Source organism: Cydia amplana, chromosome 3 (genome assembly GCF_948474715.1).
Source record: "Cydia amplana chromosome 3, ilCydAmpl1.1, whole genome shotgun sequence".
Lineage (NCBI taxonomy): Eukaryota > Metazoa > Arthropoda > Insecta > Lepidoptera > Tortricidae > Cydia > Cydia amplana.
This window is the reverse complement of record NC_086071.1, coordinates 17433709-17459966: the sequence shown is the minus strand read 5'-3', so window position 1 is coordinate 17459966 and position 26258 is coordinate 17433709. Positions and strand designations below refer to the sequence as shown.

General features: G+C 41.0%; 1 protein-coding gene across 2 annotated transcripts in view; it reads right to left on the bottom strand.

Moving 5' to 3' along the window:
- Window positions 1–370: 370 nt before the first annotated feature.
- The window catches only part of LOC134662749 (zinc finger protein jing), a 188239-nt gene continuing 162351 nt past the window's right edge, over window positions 371–26258 (bottom strand). For both annotated transcript variants that reach the window (XM_063519032.1, XM_063519033.1), the window contains exons 2-6: window positions 6515–9218; window positions 6110–6289; window positions 4414–4555; window positions 3490–3700; window positions 371–704 (exon numbers count right to left, since the gene is read on the bottom strand). In XM_063519032.1, coding sequence (XP_063375102.1) covers window positions 371–704; window positions 3490–3700; window positions 4414–4555; window positions 6110–6289; window positions 6515–9218 — 3571 coding nt within the window. The remainder of the gene's footprint in view (window positions 705–3489; window positions 3701–4413; window positions 4556–6109; window positions 6290–6514; window positions 9219–26258) is intronic.

The window sequence follows — 26258 nt, the reverse complement described above, 5'->3', positions numbered from 1 at the left end:
ATCGATACTACGTCTAAAGCCGCGGACCGTCGAATCTTTGGCGCGATATTCCCCGACGCGGAGAATCAACATCTGTCGGACCCGGCCTCCGCTAAATCTTCGTCCCTACCGTTCTATGTACAAGTGTGGAGCTAGCGGGCTCTCAACGGGCTACCGAACCACTTAAGCTCTCATAGACGGAGCGAGAGGGGTCCGACCGAGCGGTACATTTCGAACACGGTCACACGGCCGGTTCCGGAGCTAAAGTCATTTCAACTATAATATAAATCGAAAACGGTGTAACGTTTCCGTCATTAACGCTAGGATTAACCTTAACCGCTCGCTGCGGCTCGTCAACACGACTCCGGACGTCGCTCGCTCCGCAGTGCGCCTACCGTCCGCAGGGCCAGAAGGCGTTGCCGCCGTACTTGCGGCCCTGCTTGCGCTTGCCGGCGCCGCTGAGCTGCGGCCGCGCGGGCCCCTCGGGGTAGTAGAGCGGCGCGTCGGCGGCGCCGCACTCGTCCTTCTTCTTCAGCAGGTCGTTGAGCAGGCGCGAGGACGTGCAGGCGCGCGGCGGGGACGGGGCGGGCGGCGGGGGGGCGGCGCGGCGGTACGAGGCGCAGAACTGCTCGTACAGGAACACCTTGGTGTGCGCGGGCAGCGCCGCGATCTCCACGCGCTTGATGCGCTTCACCTCCGCGGCGGGCACCCACTCGTCCTCGATCCTGGAAACGGGAGATGCGTTACTGACCGTGCCGTCCGGTGCCACACCGAGGTGGAGCTGCAAACACAAAAATCGGGCGCCAAATGTCGTATCGAAGCTAGAAATTACGTATTCGATCCCGCTCGGGTCGAGTGAATCGCTCGCTCCAATGTTTTTGAAGCCGATCGTCGAATGAGAGCTTGCATTGTGGTTGCAGCGTTATTGGGTTGCGATCCTGGTTATAACTAATTAATGTGGAGCATGCAATCTATGTAAGCGAAAGTAAAATGAACAAAAAAAATGTAGGCATGACACTTTTGGGCTTAATTTTCATAATTACGATATAGGTACTTATTAGGAAATGTTAATGCGTTCAACGACTACAACATGAACGAATGAACGTGGTTTTAACTTTGAGCTACGTAATAAGCAGACATCGGATTTTAGAGGGCAAAATTTAATGGCAAATATTTACACGTAATTTTGTAGAAAGTATAAAAATGTACCAAAAAAATTGCTCAATTCTCTTCTTTATTTAATAAGTATATTTGAAACTTGGTACTTATCTACCAGTCATTTAAAATATGCTCACACTTTATCATCGTCTCCAAAATAATGCATACAAAATAAATATATGCACATATATATATATATAGAAACTCTACCTGTCATTAAATTTTGCCCATAAATTCCGATATCTGGTAATAAGGAATGGCAACCCATACCTAGCTACTAGCAAAAACTTTTATTTTAACATTAAATTTACTAGATTCTTCGAAAAAAAAAGGGTACACGATTACTGCCGCATTAGAAAAAAAATGTAATTTTGAAGATGCTATAAGTTCCACAATTGATGTTAGTTTGTATGCTAGCAACTTTCTGTCCGTTCTTAAATCCCGTGTGGCACTTTTAGAGGGCAACAGAGAGCATACCTAGTATATTTCCGGAGGACCAATGCATGTTGTAATAAAGATGTCAATCGGGAATTTATAGCTGTAAACTGTATTTCATGTCCGTCCAGACGCGCTTAAGGTCGAGGGATCGAACACTTCAATCCCAGCCTCTCCACTATGTGAAAACGTTTTTGGGCATTTTCTAAAATAAATATTGAAACCCCGATTCTCCCAGATCCTGGTGTTTTTGGGTTCTTTCAATTCGGAATCACTAGCATATTCATCAATCCTGATGATAAAAAAAATTGTCCCAAAATTTTGTATGAAAATTGTACATTCCACTACGTCACGTTTCATACAAGTGAAAAATTTTCTCATACTAAAAACGTGACGTAATGGAATGGACATTTTGGGACATCTTTTTTTAATGGTAGGATGGAGAGTGCTGTCGATTCTGAGTAGAATGAGCCCAAGAATGTCCAGATTTGAAAGAATCGTGTTTTCGATATTTATTTTAGAAAAAGCCCTTTTGAGTCCTATATGTGACAAAGTCAGATATAGGCTTTGAAAACCATTTTATTCTTATAGCTTTGTATGTAAAGATTTATAGCGTTAGTCATAAATGTCTGCTAAGTTAATCAGCTGATGATAGTCGTTTGTCCTCTCTATAGCATAAGGACAGATAGGGACAAACCACGATCATCAACTGATTAAGTTAGCAGCCGTTTATGAATAACGCCATAATTATTTAACCTCTACAATACTATAATGATATGGAATTTTGATAAAATGCACATGGCCCTCGCTTAGAAATAACTAAAGCGCATGGTTATAGTGCATAGCAACATAAAATATGAGAGAATACCTTAAGTATCCTGACTTAGATGAACGTTTTAACGCAAATGATGAAACTGGTGATAACAATAAACCTAATAAAACACGTAAAATGATAAGAAAAGACATGAAAATGGTCGTAACTATAAGGCCCACCTGGATTACCTGATACACACACAATTTATAGACAAATCTCGAAACAGTCTGTGCTGGAGAGTAGATTAAAAAATACATTAATAATTTAATGTAAAGTTTAATACTAATCTTACAATCTCAAAGTGTCCTGTCCGTATATTTCGAATAATGTGTGTTGTATGAAAATTATCTCACTACATTTGTAAACACTAGTGGCAACTGGAGCCTTACCATGATGTGCTTCCCTAAACTGAATCTCTAAAGGACATCATGGTAAGGCCCCTGATGGACGGTGGTGGTCAGGCGTTTCCTTTCACATTTTGTTTTGTAGGTACCTACGTTAAGAATTCGTCAAAGCGTTGTACTTGTTTTAGATCTAATTTGTCACGTTTACGCACGGTATGTAACTTTACATTTCAGAATTACCAATATTTTTGTGTAGTGTAGTACCTATTTAAAAAGTTGTTGCATTCGTACGCATACTAGAATTCATACAATTATCAAGTTTTATTTATTTTTATTAGCAGCACGTTAGACCATTCTAAAGAAATGCCCACGTAACGAGACAGAGATTGCAAAAAAGTAAGGAATCTTTATCACATTATATCGCATACGAGAGATAATAATTGCTCGCTATCGCAATAAAACTCAGATCGTTTAGATTTTTTATCTCGTTTCGTCGGCGTCACTTTAAGGGCCTATTTAGACGGGGCGAGAATTCGCATGCGAGTTTGATTACTGATTACATTGCGTAGTGTCATCCGTCGACTGAATTGATGTAACCTCATTGGTCCGCAATGTAGCTAAAATCGTATACGAGTTCGCGCGCCGTCTAAATGAGCTCTAGAGTGGTCGCATTCGGAGCGACAACAATCAAATCACCATCAGGCGTGAAGACACAGGGGATACTGGGGATAGCATCGTGGCTTGTAGGTAGGTACTCACACATGAGGCGGGTAGTATGTGAGCAGCATCTCGGTGTGTGCGGCGGCGGGGTTGCGGCGGGTGGCGGTGCAGCGCGCCAGCAGCGCCAGCGTGTGTCGGCCGGCCGGCTCGCGCAGCGGGCACGCGCCGCCCAGCCGCCAGCGCACCGTGCGCGACAGCTGCCACGCCAGCCGCTCCATCACGCCCGAGTCGAAGAAGTCGAACATGCGCGCTGCGACACGAGACATCAGTCAGTTGTGGCCAATGATTTATAACTCAAGATAGGTTATAGGCGTTCCAAAATTGAAGCGCTTAACTTGTGACAAATTGGACAAGTTTCCTTTAGTCGCGGCTGGACAAGCGAGGAATGTGCACGTGCTAACGAGCTCCCGCACACCGAAAGAGGAAGGGTCGACCTTATGTTTAACAACGAGTGTGACAAAGATGGATGGAATGAGAAAATTAATCAAAAATTACAGATTTCTTCGTAGGCACAGAAATAAATATGGAAGTATTTTTTGTGCTCCTCAAGTATGAGTATAACCTATCTATGGTTATATAATATCATTGGTTGTGGCCGCACATCACCGTGCGTCCGGGACCTATTAGGCCGCGGGTTGGACGCCCGCGACTGCCGACGTGCCGAGCGGTGGTGCCGCCGGTAGCGTGCGTTCAGTCCGTGGCCTTAAGTCGTTCGGAGGCGGAGCGGACGATCTTGAAATATCGCTCGTCGTGACAAAGCAATAATAACAATAAATAACCTGATTATGTTATGTTAAGACTTAACCATTAGCCATTAGGCATTCTAGCCATTTGGCATTAGTGTTAGCCATTTTAGCACGATAGGTCGCAAATCTAACCAGGTTAGGTTTGATCAACAACGCCATCTGTTGCGTGAGTAAAGTTCTAAAGAAAAATGAAACGCTCAAAAGGTACCCAACTGACCTGACCAGGGCTGCCGCCTGTACCGCAGCTTCTTGCCATTCCTCCGAATGAGTTTGGGCGCGCTGTCAGTCGTTTTCTTCCCGCTGCCGGCGTTGGGCGAAACCTCGTTGAAATGGTTGTTCACGTGCCTCTCAAGCAGTATCTGTAATCACCAATGTTCGTGTTACATGTTGAAATACTTATCGCTTTAATGACAATGGCTTAGGTCATGAAATCACAATGAAAATCGGTTTCTTATCCTCATTTTAACTTAAACTATTAAAGCTTTCATTGCTGATTTTTAATAAAATACTAAATAAATGCTACGAGTCAAATAGTCATTGTGAAATCTATCTATATACCATTGATATGATGACAATGATGGATACGAGATCCACTATTGAAATGATGTCTTAGAACTAGTTAGTTCTAAACAATACTTGATTGGTCATCGGGTGCATCGCATTAGCGCCTCATCGGGGTGTAGTAAAAAACGAAACATTATCGCTCAATAAATACAACAATAAAAAAGTAAGAGAGGATCGACTACTAGACAGCTTAAATACAAAAATATAAATGTTTGTACCCCTAAATGTTAATGAAGATGGAATTAATCCAAAGAGGATGTGAATAACTAGTGTATCGACTCGAATAAACGCAATATCAACACAAGTAAAACATTTAAAGTCTTTGTATGAAATTTGTTTGTTCATCGATCGGTCTCGAGTAAATATTTGTTGGGCGGTAGAAATAATAACGGACATAAATTTTCTCTGGATGTAGCGCACCTTCTTCACTCCTTCCTTGGGGAAAGAAAACATCACAGCTTTATTCTTGGTTAGTAAAACCCATCTGGTTAGTAACGTCGAACTCCTCATATCGTCATCCAAATGTGATCGACACAACTACATCACAGAAATATTAGGACAGATTTGAACTTTACGAAATTTTAAGAGATCATTAAAATATAACGATAGAGATTAAAAATTAAAGAAATCGCTTAAAGTTGTAGTTGCTTTTACGTGCCACGTGATCAATTAATGATTGAAGCACTAGCAAACGAAAACTTTAGACACGAAAACAATTTTACGAGTATTCGTTTATAAATTTAGACAACAGCTTACAAGCTGATCTGACGACAATATCATACAGGAATAGGCGAAACAAGAGCGAGAGCGATCCAATCATTAATGATTGGATGCGATTTGAAGAGGATTGATATCAAACTAGGAAATATGAAAATATGTAAAAAGAAATGACGACGACATGTTGACTTTTTTCAAGTCATAGGTCCGCGTGCAAAAACCCGCAAGCATGATTTTATGTACTGACTGTTGTGTTGTTGACAATGTCAACGCATTATGGTGTCAGACAAACTGCTCGAAATTTGAGTCCGTGAACACGGGCCTAAAACTGAACAAAGAAATACCCATTCAAGACCAACGAAACAAACCTTCAGAACGATAAGACAATAACACATACGGACGCCGCGATCGGTATAATAATTGTGGTACCTACCGTTTTGGCGATCTGCATCTTTCGTGCCGCGAATTTTGTGCAAATTCAAGACTAAAAACACATCAAACCTTCAGAACGACGCGGCGATGAGTATGGTTATTGTGGTACCGTTTTGGCGATCCTTGGTGGCTAGAACTTTACACAGATTTTTGCCCTGGTGTGCTGCTTGCTTGGGTTACGACAAGGAACGTAATTGTACCTGAGTGGAGAACCTGCGTCCGCAGCCGTCGACGATGCACTTGAAGGGCTTGTTGCCGCCGTGAGACAGCGCGTGCCGCTCCAGCCACAGGCGGGAGCAGGACGGCTTGCCGCGCACTTTGCACCGCTCCCATTGGCACACGTAATTTTCCTTGCCCGCCTGCGCATCTACGTGGATCGACTGAAAAAAAATAGAGTATGTTAAAGTACAACTTTGCCAAAGCTAAATCTGACAAGTTGGCTTGCCTTGCTGTATTGAATAGGTCTTTTGCATTGTTTAGCAATCATCACAAGTTCTAAAATTAATTTAGCGATAAAAAGAAATTACAGAGAATTTCAAAACTATAAATCTCGTTAGAATAAAGTTAAAATTTCTATATTGTATAGTCTTCATAATATAACTCACCTGTAAATGTTCTAAAAGATCAGTGTCGCTTTCAAACTCCTGCTTGCAGTTCTCCCAAAGACACACGGTGACAGACCCCGAGGTATCGGTGCTGGATTTCCTCTTGTCGCTGCTCGCTTTAATCGGCTTCCGCGGTGGAAAGCGCAACGTTTTCGGCTGCTTCAGAATTGGACTCTTCTGACAACTCTGGCCTTCCACTGAACTAATGCTAATACTTAAAGATAACGAGTCGTCGTCACCTTCTTTACTCGTCTGCGAGTCACTTGGCGAATCTATTGACTTGTCTGATCCTGTACCTATTCCAGATTCGGAAGACTCCATGGTAGTGCTACAGAAATTGGCTTCTATCACAGAGCTTTGAACGTTAGATGAAACATCCTTTAGGACAGTAATTTGTGTGAAGATAGTATCTTCTCTCTTAGCAACTTCTTCGACTTTTCTTAACTCTGTCATCGAACTGTCTTTCCATTTTTCCGCTTCATCCTGGTCCAACAGGTCATCGCTGATCTTTTCTGAGCAATAATGATCTACTTTAGATGTTAAACTACTAACTTCTGCGAAAGGCCTCAACATATTTTTGCTAGCATCTAATGGGACGATATTATTGTTGAACGTCTTGGACAGCCAAGGAAAATCACACTTTGGCATGAGTACCTCATTCTGTTCTGGTTCTTTTACTGTGCTGCTTGGCGGGTCCGTTCCCTGTATCGGATTGTCGGGTGGTTTGACAGGTGCTATGGGGATACTACTCGAATGTAACGTAGGAGTAGAGAAGGTAGCAACCATAGGCGGCGGTTGGTGCATTATCGTGTTTGAGCATGAAGTTTGAGGTGATGGTGCTGGATTTGTACTGGCGTAACTCCAAGTCTCCTTAACATTCATATTTGGCACAGAAGTAACTATGAAGCCCGGTTGTGGTACTAGTACCGAGTGGCTAAGGTTAACGGCATAGTTTGGTTTCGGCTGCACTGTCACACCCATCGTCGACATCCCTGTTAGATTTTTATTCAAGACTGAAACACCAGACTGGCTGGTCGTCGGCATTGCTGGTTTGTTGACATTTGCATATGGTGTTGCCATTGTGTTTCCAAGCTTTAGTAAGGTTCCATTAATTAAAAATTGAGCCTGTTGGTTTTGTAAAGGATCGTGCCTTTGCGTAGTTAATTGTGATGTTTGGGGAAGAACAAAATTTGGCATCTTCGCCATTAAATTAGGTATTTGGACTACAGCTCCGTTAAGATTTTGCATTATGGGAAACACAAACTTAGTTGGGCTCTGCACGTTCACGTTTGTCCTGTTGTAAGGATTCATATTATTTGGTTGGTGATTGGTTAAAGTTTGCGCTGGAAGTCCATTATGTGGTATCCTTAACGCGGTGAGCATTACGTTCTGCGGTACAGCAACAAACGGGCCCATATTGGTGGATGTTACGGTACCATTACACGGCTGCGGAATATTTATTTGGTGGCAATTTTGGAAATTGGTGACAGGCACGTTAAGATTGCCAATGTTGCCATTCATCGTCATCGGAACTTGTCGAACTCCGTTTGGAACGTTGATCTTTGGCGTGGAGTTAGTTTCATCCGGCACTCCCGAGCTGCTTGGCACAGAGTTAACGCAATTGTTTTGTTTCTGTATCTGAACTTGCTGCTTGAGGTTGTTCACTTTAGACCATGTTAGGTTCTTGCTGTTGGCTATACATGCTGATGACTTTCTATTAGTGCGCTTAGCAGGCTGAGCAGTTTTCTTCTGTGCTTCCTTCTTTGTGGTCGGGCTAGTCGTTACCGGATTTAAACTTAGGTTATTTGAACCGCAGGTGACACCATTCATCCTGCTATCCATTTTTGTTGTTGAGCTTACCACTCCGTTCATCTTCGTGGTATCAGGTTTAAGGTTTAATAACTTTCTAGGTTTCATTGTTGTAGAACTAACTCTAAAACCAACTAACTCGTTAGATGCTGGGATCGGAACTTTACGTTTGGTCAAGTCAACATTTTGTTTTTTATAGTGAGCAACCCTATTAGCAGATGGGTCGAATTTTTGCTGTTTGCCGTCGACGAATCCATTCAGATGGCCATTTGACAACTTTTCTTTGGTTGATGACTCTGTTCCATGCCTCACTTCCATAAATCCGTTCATAGTAGTGTGAATTTTATCTTTATTGTCTTTAGGTTTACTGTAATCTATCAACCCATTTCCGCTCGGATTCGTAGTTTTAGGTGGCCCCGTCGTTTTATTAGTGTCAATGACGCCGTTTATTCCGTTCAACGGTTTTTGCGCTTCGGCTGCATTCTGTTTACTGACGTCGAGTAAAACTTTAGGGCTGAGCGTATACGATAAGTAGGAGATGTACTTCTCCAGGTCGTGGGTGACGCCGTTTTTGGGGAGGCACTTTTTCTTGGCGTCATCGTTATTGAGTGTGGAGGAGTCCCGCTTGAGGCCATTCTGGGGTTTCATCTTGTGGTTGAAGAACTCGGTGATGCGCCGATGGTGTTCGGCGGTGCGCTGGGACTGGTTGGAGCGGCGGACGGGCGCTTGGGCCGGGAGGCGGCGCGGGCCCGGCGCCGGCTCGCTCACCCAGGGCGGCATGCGCGCGCCAGCGGCTTCCTCGGCGCCACTCGACTCGGGGCTGCGCGGGGACGCTGGCTCGGTGATGTCGCTACTGCCGCTACCGCTCTCTGAAGGACTCGATACCGCCACGCCACTGAAAACAAAACGAATGGCAATATCAATAACTGGTCACCGGAATTTATAATACAGTTAAATATGGGTTGTGACAAAATTGGAATGAACAAGATTATTTGTAATGTTGATAAATGGGAGCGAAAAAATCCCATATAAATCTTATTTGGTCGCTGAGAGGTTATTCTCGATCTAATTATTTATGTATATGGTTATATTATGGTACGCTGTTTTGGTTGTGTACTGTGAACGGAATTTAAGAGATATTATCGTCTTCACTAAAGCAGCACAAAGGAAAGCTCATGATTTGGTTTTATTTTGTTTAATCTCAACTTACTCGATATGTAAACCTGTACAAATGTAAATAAAGCTTCCATCGCTAATAGATAAGAAACAATAACATGAAAGCGACACCGGTTCTGTAAACGAGTCGAGACGTATACGATTCCGAGCTTGTAATTCATATCAACAAGTCCGAGGTTAAATGGCAATCAGCTGTTGAATGGGTGCGATTGATCGTATGGGAGGACGCGGGAGGGACGCTAGGCGGCCACTCGCCGCGCTCGACGCGAGCTAAGGTGCAATGCCCTGCCGACCAGTGCAGTGACGCAACGCCGCGCTGCATTGCCCGCCCGACACACGGTATTATTTTTGGCCACGTAACATTCATCGCACGTAGACTTAACGCTTGACGCAACTATACTGTGACGAATGAACGAATGATTTTACCCTTTTATTCAACCTAGAGAGCGGTAGACGTTAATATTTTTTTTTCTCGTATGAAGCATATCAATCATAATTTTTAACCTGACACATAAGTGACGCTCTTTCTCTCGCTTGAAATAGAAAACGTATTAAAGTGCCTTTCGTTTCATCCAAATGACATGAGCAGCGAGTTTTACTTCAAGTTTAAATGGGAAGCATTTTTCCGAGTAGGTAAGTTGTTTGAAAGTCTTGTGGAGCCAAATCTTCAGGTAAAGTAGAACAATGCGAAATTTTGACACGTTATTTGGTAGATGCGGGCGGTTGTGGGTCTTATGAGTGGGTTTGTGGGTGTCTGTTTCCTTGATAGGTGTGGGATTAAAGGTTCCCACGGAGAAATGGCGGGGGGTGGCCGGGGTGGCGTCTCGAGTCGTCAAGGGTGCACCCTCGCCCTTTGTGAAGCCGCAATGTACACATATAGCTAGCGCTACGATCCCCTACTCTTGCACTTCGTTGCGAGCTTTGTCCCTAATTGACCCAATTTTTAAGAGCATGCAACATGAAATCATAGCCGTCAGCTCTTGAGGGAATTTATTTAATAAATTGTGTAAAGCCTCTGTCCGCGTAATGGCAAAAATAAACGGTTTGTGTGTGTTGCATTGCATTGCATATGCCGGAAGAGAAAAGGCTAAAATGAAGCAGCAAGTTACAAATGTAGAACCAAGAAGCTCATTGTTATTTGAGTTCCAAACTAGCAACGACTTTACACCCATCTTGTGTGTATAAAGCTTAAATAACGTATTTACCAATTATCAGGCAACTGAAGAACGACTGGCGAGGCAATGACTAACATCGGGGAAACAGTGGAAATAATGAATGGCTGCGAGTATGCCATTAGGTTTAAAGCTATTGCGGTGTAATCAGAAAGAGTGACACAGGTAGTAATTAATACATGGAAATAACTTCCCGTCCGTAGAAATAGGTTATTATAACAATCTAACTTAATTTACCCAGTGAAGTGAAAGATTGTAAATCATTAAAAATGTTTAAAACCAAGCTGAAAAAATATATCAGTGATAATGTATATTAATTATTATCATCGATATCTGGATGTCTGTAATTGTAAACGATGCATAAAATTCTTTATAGTTTAAGCTCATTGTAAGTGAACTTTTGTTCTTTATGAGTAATAAAAATCTTTAAACCCATCTGTAGGTACAGCGAGCTGCAAAAGTGCATGGACAGGACACATTATATTCATACTTTCTACTTTTGCAGCTCGCTTACATTGGGTTGTTAATGGATTAACGCGGGACTGGTAGGTACTTTTTAAATGTAAGTAAATATTGTAAGTTAGTTACGCTTACGACACAACAAAGTGTAGGTAATTAGATACATTGTATAGTACCTAGTACCTATTTCCTACCAATGTAATGAAAGCAAAAGTGAGAGCGTATATATATATATTATGTAGTAGTAGTAGGCTAGGGCGGGCGGTATGGTGGTGAGTGGTGAGTCTAAGGCGCGGCGTTCCAAATTCAAACGATATTTTATATTAATAAACAATCATTTTGCACAGAATTGTCTTATCATTTGACATTGACACTGATAGATCTAGTTGTCCACTTGACATTACGTTCCGGTGTTTTTCTGCGAATGTGCGAAAGCAAAAGTGGGCGGGCGTGTATGTAGGTGAGGTGAGGCGCGCAAGGTCGCGGCGCCGGATCCGGCCGTCGACCCCGCCGCGCCACTTGCCAATGTTACATTTTACATTGTGCTCGATGTTCAGACGGTGATCGGTTCGGAGATCGCAATCCTTGTTTTTGACGTGATAACGTCTTATAAATCGATGAACACCGGTAGCATGCACGAAAAAGTGTCACATTGTGGACAGATCTCCATGGTAACGTATAAAAGTATGCAATTTTTCTTCAATGTTTTCTTATGACGTTTGATAACGTCTACGTTTACGGACGATAATTTTGCGTGATCGCAAAATTATCGTCCGTAAACCAACTTTACAGACAACCATATTTTTTTTCCGTTTTACAAGACCACACTTTTAACTAAGCAACGACTTACTTGGCGAGCGTCACAATGTGGAAAAGCGTCAGAGCGTCAAAAAAAAACGTACAGAGTTAGTTTAGACTGACCCGCGGTGAAACTGTCGATTTCCCTGATAATTTGCGTTGCTGTCGTAGCCGCATTGCTATCACGATTATAACGTTCAATGCGTCACTCGTTTTATCACGGAGATTGATAATCATATCCGGATGTAACCTTTAGGGCTCATTTAGTTGACATGCGATTTTAGTTACATTGCGGACCATTGAGGTTACAACAATTCAGCCGACCCATCAAATAACGCAATGTAATGAAACTCGCATGCGAGTTCTCGCACCGTGAATGAGCCCTTATACTGCAGAAACCAATGGGTACATGACATGACAGTTGACACACACATTGACTGACCTACGAAAATCAACACTAAAATTAATTAGTTTGTCACGCGCACTCTGGACCCGATTCGGATTTTGAAATAGACATCTGTTAGATATCTTTTAGACATCGCCAAGATACGATAACGATATGTTTAAGATCTAACCTGTCAAATGTGACATTTGCGCGATTCTGGAGATACTCTTCAACGATTTCCACAAGATATGGCTTAGAGATCCAATTCACATATAATAGATATCTAACTCTAGGTATCTAACGTAAAAGTGACATTGGTTGCCCGAATTGCGCTGCAAAAGAGAACTAGTTGAAATCTAAACTATTACGTATCTAGAATGGATCTAGTACGTGTCGTCTCTTGTAAATATCTTGAAGTTCGAATACGGCAGTCAGTCTCGACGCGTTTAGCTACTAGTTGTAACCAGTAGCAGGAAACTGTACTATAATGCCATGGATTAACCATGACACGTCAGTTGGATGACGTGAGCGATAAGCGCGTCGGCGCTATCACTATTCAACCATGTACCTAACATTTACGCCAGCGACTACGTAAAACTGTCAAGTGCATCTCGCTCATACCGATATACTGGTGCGAGTGAGTTGAACTGCGAGTGGGCTAATAGGCGTCGCTAGCGAATGTATATAGGTACCTATGTAGCTACAACAGGGTTTCTCGAAACGTGGTAATTGGTGTAGGAAATTACGTGAAGATACTACGTGTTACGCAAGCACGATGCACCGCGTTTATTGTTCTGTGATACAATTACGGGAGACAATGTCATAGTAAACGGTAGATTATGGAACTAATACAACTACTATTTGGAATAGGTACTGGACTGGACGCAGTGACGTGGCGTGTATTATGCGTTGTTTTTGTCATGTTGCGGTTTTTACTTAAAACATGGGATCAACTTAAAACTGGAAGGAACTGAAGCTCACTACTCTTAAGCACCGCAGAGAACGTGGAGACCTAATAGAGACGTATAAAATACTCTCTGGGCACTATGACCTCAAAGATTTTCATGAAATGTTCAAGCGCAACAACAACACCCGTCTGAGAGGTCATCACTTAGTTAGAAAGGCATAAGTCCCACAGTAACCCATACAAACACTTTTTGAGCAACCGAGTAGTGAGGGCTTGGAACAAACTTCCTGAAGATGTGGTCTCAGCACAAAATGTGAACCAATTTAAAAATGAACTAGACAAGCACACCTATACATCTACTTGTCAATGACAACTGTCAATGATTACTGGATACAGGCAATATCAGTTGTCACAACTGCCTGCCTGCTTATAGAATAATAAATAAATAAATAAATAACTTTACCAGTTTCCCCCTACATATTATGCTACAACAATGCATATCAAATCACTTACCTAAATGTATACCTAATACATGTGTCAAGGCCGTCTTAAACTATGCTGGGACCTTGGGCACTCAAGAATTTGGGGCCCTTTTGGAAAGTAAAAATATCCTCAAAGTCAATGTGTTGTAGGATCTCACTTTCTATTGTGCACATAACCCGGTTGCTCACTGTTACTGTCTGTCTTTCGAGTGCCTGAGGATCGGAGCCCTTTGAGGATGGGGGCCCTGGGCACGGGCCCCGTGTGCCCTTATGGTAAAGACGATACTGACATTTGTAAGCTCTGGTGTACGAAATATCAATGTTTCCCACTATACAGTTGTGCCGTTCTCGAGAACATTCTCCGTTTCCTACGGGAAATATTTTCGAGCGAAAACATTTCCCTTACAACACAGAGAACGTTCTCGAGAAAGACACAACACAACTCTATTTCACACAGGACCGAGTTTTTATTGTATTTTTATTGCAGAAGTAGCGTTAATTAATAATCATAAAACTTTTATGTCCAGGACCATCCTGAACTTGTAAAATATCATCCTTAACACCTATTCGAGATACCATACTGATATTGTGACATTGCTTATTTGCCATTCGACGTTTATATCACAACAAAACTCGTGGAACTGAGCTATAGTACGTTTTTTTTAGCATAATAAACGACTATACTAGACTAGGCTAGACTATCGTTCATTCTGTAATTTCTGTATGCCGCCCTCGTATAATGCCAGGCCCAGTAATAGCGGGGTGTACAAAAGGCAAATGACACGTCGGGCGCACATGCACAGCAGTGGGGCTCTGATTACAGCGCCGGGGGACTGCTGCGACGTGAAAAGTGGGCTGGTAATTGAATAAAGTTTGATAATTAGTTTCCTTTGACAGGCGACTAGCTATGAAGAGGGCTTGATAGCGTCTATTCAGTCTCCAATAACCAAAGGCTGGGATGTTGTTCCGATCGCGTCCCAGGCAAACCAGTCAATATTATTCACGACGGGACTTGATCCCCCTAGCGCTAGCCCCAACTACCTGCCTGGGCCTAGAAGATGTTGATGTCAACTTTAGCCAGTCTTCTCCGAGACCACGGGCTAACGCCGTCCTCGAAACGTCGGAGGTAAATTTAACGCTTAAGAGCCAACAGGAGTGGTCATTTCTCCATACAAACGTACTCGACAGTTTCCTCCGTGGGTTTTTAAGCTAGAGCAATGATTTTTTCAACACAGATTAATATTGTCAATATCTGTGTCGGACCGTTTTGCTTTTTTTGGTATTTTTGTTTTTTAAGGCGCTAGAGCCCTTCAAAAATGGCCAAAATGGCCTAATTGACTATGCCGCAATGAGAGGCGTGCTATTCAAAACTGACATCAATTAGTCAAAAAATCATAACGGTCCGACACAGATAATCTCATAATCATTTAGATTTCCAAATTTGGTTACGATTGGTTAAGTTTTGGAGGAGGAAACAGTCGATACGAAACCTCGATTTTTGATATTTTTACGCAGGATTTTTCGCCTTGTCCTTATCGCACTAGTTTTAGGAGCCGCTTCCGTTAGCGAGACGGGTATATGTACCTAAAATATTTAAATCTTAGCTCCTGTTGGCTCTTAATTTTACGCGATAAGTCCCGTCGTTGTAAATAACAATGAGGTCAATGAGTAAAAAGTTTAAACCAGTCAATGTTATCTCCGATAACGAATAGCCTCAAGATCTCAGCTCTCAAGTTATGATGGTCTGGAGTCGAGCGCACGACAAGAAATGGGAATGCATGGTCTTGCCGAAAGGACCTAGAAGCGATAGTGTCAGCCTTTTATGTTCGGTATGTCGGCACGTTAAGTGAGCTGTTACGAACGTACGTATAAAATCCAGTAACTTGAAAATCTTGTTCTTTCCCATAAAGTCCTAAATATAAATTGTTTCATAGCACTCATTGCCATCAAATGAATTCAACTAAACGAAAAAAAATTGTCATATGTCGTGTCATATTTTTGCGCTATCTACAATTTATTAAAAAACTGCATACGTTACACGTAGATCAATCTCTGTCTTCATGTATTACTTATGTATGCGGTGTGTGCCTCTGAGTAAATGTTTGTTGAGCAATAAAGGGGATTTGTATTGTATTAATTGCAGTAATGGCGCCACAGCCTGCGTTGTTACTAGCAATTTTGACTCGTTAAGTAGGACACTGCCGTATTTCATTCATTTCATGCGTGAACATAAACAAGTTAACATTGAAATTCTATGACAACATTGTCAGTTCAAAACAAAGCTCAATGACACCAGAATCGACCTGTAACGCATTAATCTACCTCAGCAAAACAAAACACAAACATGCGCCATTCTTTTCGGACCGCGAAATGGAATATTTATTCCGTTTAGTGTGGGAAATTGATCATCGCTCGGGGGTCCGGTCTCCAGGGACGGTTCCTTGTCAAATTCTGCCGGGGGTTCCGTACGAGCTCGGAACCCTGCTGCGCAAATGCGGCCCCGCGGCGGGTCGCTACTTAATATTGGAATAAATTCGGAACCTTTGTGTATATACCATACGTGAATACTGATTGCAGTGTCTGAAATTACTTTTTAGCATCAACTCTCTGGGGGCTGGGTTTGATGACTTAAAAGCATTTATGTAGGTATTTTGAAGCTAAATCAGAATGTGGGGATTTAGGGTGAGTTTAAAGTTGTTACGTTTTACCAAAGTAATTTTGCATTATTAGTTTGCTTAGTTGGTATCTATATAAAAAGTATATCTAGTCTAGTTCTAGTTCAGATTTTGTGTGCTCTTTGTTTTCCTAACCTGAGTAAATTGGTAGAAATTATATACAGAAGTATACAAGGTTAAGCTTTTACGTAAATAAATTTCAGTCTCATGGTCCACCCATCTCAAAAGAACACTAAAATACTAATTAATACTGCATAACACTGATTTAAACTTTCACGATTTTTACACATTATTAAATTGTACAACGGGACTTAAAACCTAGTGCGCAAAACGTTCAAGTTGATAAACAAGACCAAGTGCGGGTAGTTCGAAAAACTGGCGCGGTTAGAAGATGCTGATGTCAAGACCACGGGGTCAACGCCGTCCTCGAACGTCGGAGGTAAATCTTAAAACTTACATACGCGATTAAGTCCCGTTGTACAATGTAATAATTAAGACTGCATATAAACATTATTTATCAAACTGAATTATTCTAATGCATAACGTTGTGTGTTTAAGTTGTCTGATACTGACAGTAAATATTAAGTCCGCCACTTTAGCATTGTTTTGCTCAATAAATTTGAAACAAATATTAAAAGCACGTGAAAGGAAACGCGTCCACTTTCTTGCCGCCGCACCCGCAGTCACAACAGGTTTTCAGCCGTCCGCACGAACTGTCTCGTCACATTATGTCACCGTACTTCGTTACCCATTCATTACGTTCAAAAGGAGCGCCGTGAGAATCGTGTCACAAGAGGGGGGTACGGTGCCACCCCTCGGTCTCCCCTCCCCCACGATTATTATGCTAAGTGTCTGTTGGTTATCGCCGGGAGTTTTTCGCGCATCTGCTATTTATTTACGCGCTCTCTATTCATGGGTTTGTGTAGCGACTGTAGCGTGCTCGCCCGTGGCAGGCGACAACCTTACAGTTCATTACGCCGAGTTACAAGGCGCTAGGCGTCCTGTTGGAGGAAATTGGTCTTTGTTGCGTCGGGACAAGATAAGCGAGGTGATAAGTGAAATAGGTTAGCGGGCGCACCCCGCGTGACGATCCCGCCAACCGAGTAAAATGTTACTCGATTGATTTTTGTTGGCTGAAGTGCTTTTAGGAGCGATTTGCCCTTTGCCGTACATCGCCCCCTATGTACGAAATAAACTCGATGTCTTCTTTAGCTTTAATGCCGATTATACAATCTTCTGATAAACACGATAGATGATGCATGGTTTCGAACTTAGAAAACCATAGCATTGTTTGTAATTATGGACGTATAATGGATATCTGGTCTGGGTGAGCAAGTTTGTCTACCTATAGATTAGTCAGCTACGGGCATACATTAGGTGTGTCTAACTTTATTACAATATGTATTTCAAAAAATAAAAAGTATTGTCAATAAATTATTCTTCTTATTCTTATTTTTATTTGACGTCTAAATCTCCGGCTTTTTGCGTATATGTATCCCGAATAGACGAAGCCAGGATACAATAGGCCCGCAAGAATTGACCGCTATGGAACATGCAAGGACTTTTCACGCTTTCAGAATTTCAATTTTCTTTTTGTGCTCGGCACTTCAGTTACAGAGAATACTTCGCTTTCGATGGGAGTGCGTGACATGGTCGTTAAAATGAAAAGATAAATATCGACAAAAGCGAAATAACGAGTAGGTAAGCGGATATACGAGGGGTATTCAAAATATTCTCGGTATGAGAATGAAAACAAACAAGTACGAAAAGTTTGATATTTTTATTTTTCAATATACTCCCCCCCTATGTTCATACACTTAAAAGATCGATCAATTATTTTTTTTAATCCCTCGTAAAAATATTTTTTATCTTTCGTGTAAAAATGCTCCTCCACTGCCGCCTTCAATGCTTCATCGTCAGAAAATTTATTTCCACGCAGATCCTTTTTAAGATTGGGGAGCAAAAAGAAGTCGCTGGGGGCTAAGTCCGGACTATACGGTGGGTGAGTAACAGTTTTAAACCCACGTTCAACAATAGCTGCCTTGGCAATATGAGCAGTATGGACGGGGGCGTTGTCATGCAGAAGCAGAATACCTTTGGTTAACTTTCCTCGCCTCTTTTCTTTAATTACATCCTTTAATTGACGTAGAATGTTAGCGTAGTACTGTCCTGTGATATTTACACCTTTTTCTTTATAATCGATTAGTAATACTCCTTCACAATCCCAAAATATCGTGGCCATGACCTTGCCAGCTGAAGGGATGACCTTCAACTTCTTGGGATGAGCTGAACCCTTAATGTGCCACTGTATGGACTCTTGTTTACTCTCTGGGTCATAATGATGAACCCAGGTTTCATCTCCAGTAACTATTCTTTGCAGCACCTCATCAGGATTTTCACCGCACAGGTCAATAAAATCGGAACAACAAGCTACACGCATGTCTTTTTGAAGCCGAGTCAGCATTCGCGGAACCCATCTTGCACTTACTTTTGACATATTAAGATGGTCATGTATAATATCATGTACGATACCAATAGAGATTGGTTACTTGTGCTATAGATTTTACCTTCACTCGACCATCTTCCAATATAAGTTTTTCCACTTTATCAATATTTTCTTGTGAAGTAGCTACTACAGGCCGGCCAGGTCTAGGGTCATCTTCAATACTCTCCCTTCCGCGTTTAAACTCGCTTGACCACTTTTGAATGGTAGATAAAGAAGGAGCAGACTCACGGTAAACACAATCCATTTCCTCTTTTATGGTTTTTTGATTTTTACCCTGTTTTGTCAAGAATTTTATCACGCATCGATGTTCTAATTTAGTTAACATTGTCAATTCGCACAGGATGTTCATGTTTGTTCAGCAATTGCAGAAAAACAAAAGACTATCTCGGTTTGAATTATACTTTTTTTTAATGTCAATGAATAAACCTTAGCGGCCAGTAACGAAAGAAATTTTAGAAGAGGTCGTAAGATATCAATACCGAGAATATTTTGAACGCCCCTCGTATCTATAGTGCTTTAACTCTACTCCTAAATACATACATCTATCATAATCCAGCTAAGAAGTTAAATAGGTATATCTTAGTTATATACAGTAAATTGTGCAATAGTGGGTTTGTCTGAATCATAGACTAGGAATCCTCTAGACTGAGCATAGTAACGCCCTCTGCCACTTATACGGTAGTTTTACTCCATCTTCGAGTCAATACCGTGCCGTGATTGGTCCGTGTCTTTGAACGGACCAATCACAGCACGGGATTCGCTCACCGCGTCCCCCCGCACCCCCATATTTTTGGCAGCATCGGGTTCATGAAATAATTGCTCTAAACTCAGTCTAGAGGATTCCTAGTCTATGGTCTGAACTAACTTAGTCTTCGCTTTTTTACTCGTTTCGCATTATTTTTCTTGCTTTAAGACAACTATGTATGTAAATCGAAATGTACGTTCAGCGATAGATGGGCGGCCGGTATTTAGCAAGCCGAAGCTTTGGTAGACTTTATCGCAAGAGCTATGGAAAAAAACCAGCCAAGTGCGAGTCGGACTCGCGCACGGAGGGTTCCGCACCATCAACAAAAAAATAAAGCAAAACAAGCAAAAAAACGGTCACCCATCCAAGTACTGACCCCGCCCGACGTTGCTTAACTTCGGTCAAAAATCACGTTTGTTGTATGGGAGCCCCACTTAAATCTTTATTTTATTCTGTTTTTAGTATTTGTTGTTATAACGGCAACAGAAATACATCATCTGTGAAAATTTCAACTGTCTAGCTATCACGGTTCGTGAGATACAGCCTGGTGACAGACGGACGGACGTACGGACGGACGGACGGACAGCGGAGTCTTAGTAATAGGGTCCCGTTTTTACCCTTTGGGTACGGAACCCTAAAAACTGCTCAGTTGTTTTCTAGCAGGCAAGTCGGGGACATATGAACAGTCCTAGGTCCCCGGCATACAACTGTCAAAAGGAATCACACAAAAAGCTATTAATATTATATATTTTTTGAGATTTTTGTAACTTTTTGGAAGATATACCTACCTACTACTTACTCGTAATTATGAGTAATAGGTAAATTTTTTACGTAATTGAACAACAACCATACGTACGGCTCGCTTCAGGAAAAGCGGAAATCATAACCTCATTGGTTGGTTACCCTAACCACATTGGCATTGACGGGTGCCGACTCTTTAAACTCCAAATGTTTTATGTACATATGTTCTATGCTGTTAAAACTATCACGACCGTAGCCAAAGACGACAAACGTTTATCGACAAACGCCAACCGAAAAGTAAAAAGTTATCGGAAAGACCATAGAATTAGAATAGACAAGAACAACTGTCAATCTTCAAAAGTGCGACCAAAAATGAAATGCAAGCGTGTGCGTAAATTGTCTATGTGAGATCAAATATAGTGATGTCATGTTACAACATATTAATAATCTGTCGGTGTTTGATTGCTTTATCGACTACTTTTTCAAATGTGTTATTTTAAACGTTAAAATTCTACGACATTATGATGTATAAAATAACACCTGCACTGCGTGTTGGAAAGTGAAGTTTAAATTTACTGCTAAACATCTGCACCTTCAAAAAGGGTATAACAATCGTTATTATTTGAAGTCGGTTATAAAGGTTAATATCTTAATTATGTCAAGTCAGGTCAAGTCAAAATATACTTTATTCATGTAGGCCTAGCAACAAGCACTTATGAATCGTAACATACTTATAAATTATCTTAAGCTAATTTCAGAGCAATTTATTGATGTTATTATTCCATAAAAATATTGGATTATGTCTTGTGAAGAAATGATTACATAGCTATTAATATACCGACAAGTTATCGATACTGTCATCTGAACATTTTGTCAAGCCCTAGCGTAAAGTAACAGTTTATGTTTTTACACAAAATATTTTAAATTATTGAGTAATATGATATAATATTAGCACACAAAGGAAGAAAAACTTATAATTAACTATATAAACCGGCTTCTTACACTTTTTATGCTGTTAATTTGACAAAATATCGTTAAGAAAATTTCGCTCGGAATATAATTATTCCTCTGAAATGAGTATTTGCTAGGTTTATTTGGCCCCGTGACACTGAAATCCGGTACACTACAAGACACTATCTTCATTGTATTACTTTATCAAATAGTTTTCTTCCGAATTTGTGTATATTTTTCAAATTGAAAATTTCGGTGATACGCTCTTGGCCGTCCGCGGCCGTCGTCAAACTCAAAAATGGTCACGTTTTCTCATTTGTAGTCTGACTCTTTCGCACTCATGCGATGTTCATATACGTGATGGCTTCCCTTTCGCACACTTCAGCTGTCTGTCAAGCGCGAGCGCGAAAATGACAAGTCTGTGGGAAAGACAGATGCGAAAGAAAAGTCACGTGACTTGAGTTTCGTCTGTCAGTTCCCAAACGATCGTCTTTTGGCTAGGTTTCTCACCGTCAACGAAGAGCTTCAATGCCATCGATATTCATAGCACTGCTTAAGATATAAAACGCACATCTCGTTAATAAGCTTAACGATTTCCTAAACCACGCTTCCTCCATAATGAAGCAATACGTGTCAGAATTGGCGCGCGAATGCAACAAAGACCGCTTCCGCGTCGTCTGGGCAGGAAATAAGCGGATCCACAGGGACCGCTTTGTCTGAAGCCGCTCTACTTCATATCCGAGCTGAAATGCATTTCGAAACGTTCGTTAATGTCGTTGGGTGCTCGTAAAGTGTTCTGAAATAGAGGCAGTTTTAAAAATTTTACAGCTTGTTGATGCATAATGATAGATATTGTGAAAGGGTTTAGAGGTTTGTGGTAAGTAGGACGTGGATCCATTTCGCCTCTCTATTTTTGTATTTACCCTACATCAATTTTTACACGATACAAAGGACCTAAAACGAACATCGAATATCGTTATCGATACCTCTCTTTGGATCGGATATAACGAAATTTCGATTTTTGATGCTCGGGGAAGACCTTCTCGGGTAGCGATATTAATGTAGTATCGGACCTTAAATACCGAATTACATTAATAAATACTTCTAGTACCAAATCCTAAAATACAACTTGATGAAACTACTGCTTTGATTTAAAGTACTTTATAATTATACCAATATTTATAGATCTGTAAGTATCTGTAATATTATGTAAAAGCACCTAATAATTAACAAAGCTGTATTAATTAACCAAAAACGACATAATTCACGCCGTAATAATATAATAAAACGTCAAAAAAGGCTAAACGAGGACGAGGTCTGTTTATCGCCGGCAGAAATATTGAATACCAATATTACAGTGAAAGCATATAACTGGAAACCGCCTTTGGGAACATTACCGTTCAAATTCTCGGGCCAAATTAGCACACATACACAATTACGCCTACATTTAAATAAGACGATACGTTTACAGAGCCTGTCTCTATTACACTAACGTACACAGCTAAGTGTAGATGAAATGCATATAATGTCAATAACTACCAATCAGCGACATTAATCCGCTAATAACCTTCTTGCTGTAACGTACTGGCCGCTGAGAGTTTGCGGTTCATATTTGATTAGAATATGACTTGGACAGGGATAGGTTTATGCCATACATTGAAGAACCAGTCAAATAATTCACGTATAATAATTTAATGCAGATTAAAAGATAACTAGTTAAAATGTTGTTATGAAATTAAATGACAGACTAACTCAACATAATTAAATATTCATTGTTGTAGGTATAAATGTATTCCGCTATAATAAGTATTTTGTATATTTTATTATCAATCTGTATGGCAGTGCGAAGTCACGTTCAGAGCCCGTACCATGAGTCACTGACAGTGTCAAAACTGACATTTACGCTATCGAGAACGCAACTCACCTTCCATACATCTCGTTTGCACTAATATGCGAGTACGAGCGAGATGTACATAAAGTAAACCACGTTCTCGACGGCGTTTGTCAGTGCTAAACTGATGGTAGCCGTACTGGTATAGTCCGTCCGTTTTTCTAAGATCAAGTACGCCATAGTAAATGTATGGCGAACTTGATCTTAGAGATCGGACAGGCTATACAGCCTGCAAAATTTACATGGGTAGGTACACGAATCGGGTCAAAAACATTTGAACAGGCGGAGTTACAATAAATCCCCACTTTCAGTTCCAATGGAAATATTTTATATGTATATAGCCGGTCAAGCAAGTTTGTCAGTAGAAAAAGGCGCATAATTACAATTTTGTATGGGACCATAACCGTTAATAAAACTCATCTCTCACAAAATAGTTTGAGATTAATTTGGAAAAAATAAAATAAAAAGTTTATCAACTATGCTTTATATGACATCCGCTTAGTATGACATGTTTGTTACTTCCCTTCAATGTCATTATAAGCGGATTCTACTGTATATAGAAAAACCTAAACCAATCATAAGTTAATAAAATAGTCTACTTCATTTGGCATAAAACCATCCCTATTATCCTCGCAATTTAAAAAGTCGTATGTTGATATGAAAGTTGTATGCAGTTGTTACGTTTTAGCTTTGAAAAAATGTCGTCATGTTTATTCCAAATTTTACTGAAGTTATCTGTTTACTACAAGTGAAAAGTGATTCCACTGTCCTTGATATGAACTAAAACAACTTCTGCACCACTTCACGACACATGAAGACATTTTTAATTACAAAAAAACGTAGTTTTTATAAACCAATTTAGCCATCCGTCACTGACTGTCATCTCGGCCGCACTGAAGTTGCCAATCGAACAGTCTGTAAGCACCGCCTACAATCGAATACTTTACGTTGGGTCATAATTGAGCGGATAGAATACTTCCATGGTTTATATGCGTTCACTGCAATATTATGACACTGATAAAGTTGGCAATGGCTCGGCTCGTTTACATTATCTTTGTGTGACAAGCTTCCTCTACCTACAACCTTCAGATTTATTATAAATATCGTATCTTTATGACAGTTTCAAATTGCAAATAAATGTCGCACGTATTTATCATTTGCCCCATCGCTGTCTGTTACGTAGAAGAACCAGCTAAGGTTATAGGTACAAGATTATCATCAGATGTTTTTGTCAGTAGACAATGTAAGGCGGGAATTAATAATGTGTCTGGTGATTAGTCTGTCTGTTCACAGACACATCATCAGTGCCGGACACATTACAGACACATCTGTGTATCCCAAGGCATTATTACGTCAAATTTACATAGGTATATATATGTGTCCTTTAGTTGATCTGTACAACAACAATATGCAATAAGTTTATATAGTTACTACTATTATTTAACCTTTAAACTGATCAAACCTTGATGACCCATTACGTCTTTACAAAGCATATTGTTCTCTAAACACATGATTTCTTTGTGTGAAAGTGTGTCAAGTGCATTCATACGAGTATGTCTATGTGAGTCAGCTATGCATTTGCATCGTTGCAACTAATGTTTCCTGTGATGAATTCACCGGCCAACAATGGAGATGCAAGGCCGACCAGCTCAGAAACGTCTCCATAAATCATCTATACCCATTTCCGTTTCTTGTTGTATCGTTTATGTCTATCACCCGTGTGAATAAGAAAGGCGTCAGCGCGAAATGTATTATTTTGGTTTCGGAAAATGGAATAATTTTACTTAAAGAAGAAAAACATTGTCACACAATGAACATCATTCTCTCCCTCTGTAGCTAAGGAGTCTACAAAAATGTTGTTTAGGTACCAATTTTAAAAGATTTGAACGCGACTGAGCCCCCCTGGGAGTTGCAAGAACCAATAAGCTACGCTACGGTAACCGCTTGCCAATAGAGAAATACCCGTACCAATAGATAAAATGTGTTTGCTACCGACGCGCGACGTCGTATAAAAATAATCGTAGATATCTAGATATAATAATCTAAGAAAGTATTACACAAAGCCAAGTTCAAGATCGGGGGGTGTCGACCCGACGCTATCAATAAATAATGCAAATCTATTTAGATAACGGCCTTAGTGATACTGATAGTTGGTTTGTCGCGTGTTGATATCTATTTTAAAGATATGGGTCACTGCATACATTCGCTGCAGCTGCAGCATCTGGCCTTGGCGAGATGACAGCCTGCGCGGCGGTCGGACGCGAGAAGGTAGCGAGATACAGACAACGTCAAAGACATGTGTACAATTTTGCACCTTATTTCCGCGCAATAAGAAACATTATGTTTATGACGTGGAAAGGTAGATGGTATTACGGCGTTATTTGTTCGGTGTGCAGCGACCTCGTAGACGTATCATGAGCGGAACAAAGAATGCAACTGGGCGCGTAATATCGTTATGTACAATATTGCGGTGCTACCGCTAAAGGCGGCATTTGAAGGGGTATGCGGCTTCTCTCTGACACAATACAATATACTCGTACATACAGCTGAAAACGATGTATGTATAGTACTAAACTAACTATTTTGGATCAATGAATTAGTTTATTATGTATAGAAAAAGTGATAATTTAACATTTTCAGATGACTTAAATGACGCAAGCGGCAATTAGAGAAGTCCGAATTTTAAAGAAGAGGACTCAAAGGAAGGAGGAAAGGAAGGAATGTTAACCAACACCAAAGTTGGCCACACAAAGTGAAACAGTAGCGGTAACGCTGCGTATACGCAGGACGTAGTTTCGGATGGCGACGGCGGGCTAGCGGGCGCGATATCGAGGCAATTAGAGGAAGTCCGCGTCCGGTGTTTAATTAATTAATTAACGCACGTTCGGGGTGGCGCAACCAGCTCGTCGGCGTCGGCTTTATTCGGGGCCGAGTTTCACATTTGCATATAGGTACACTAATAGTGTGTGCCACAACCCTATGATGCACAAATAAAGTAGGTACATTGTCTTTTTTACAGGCTTCAATGTATGATGTATTTTAAGAGG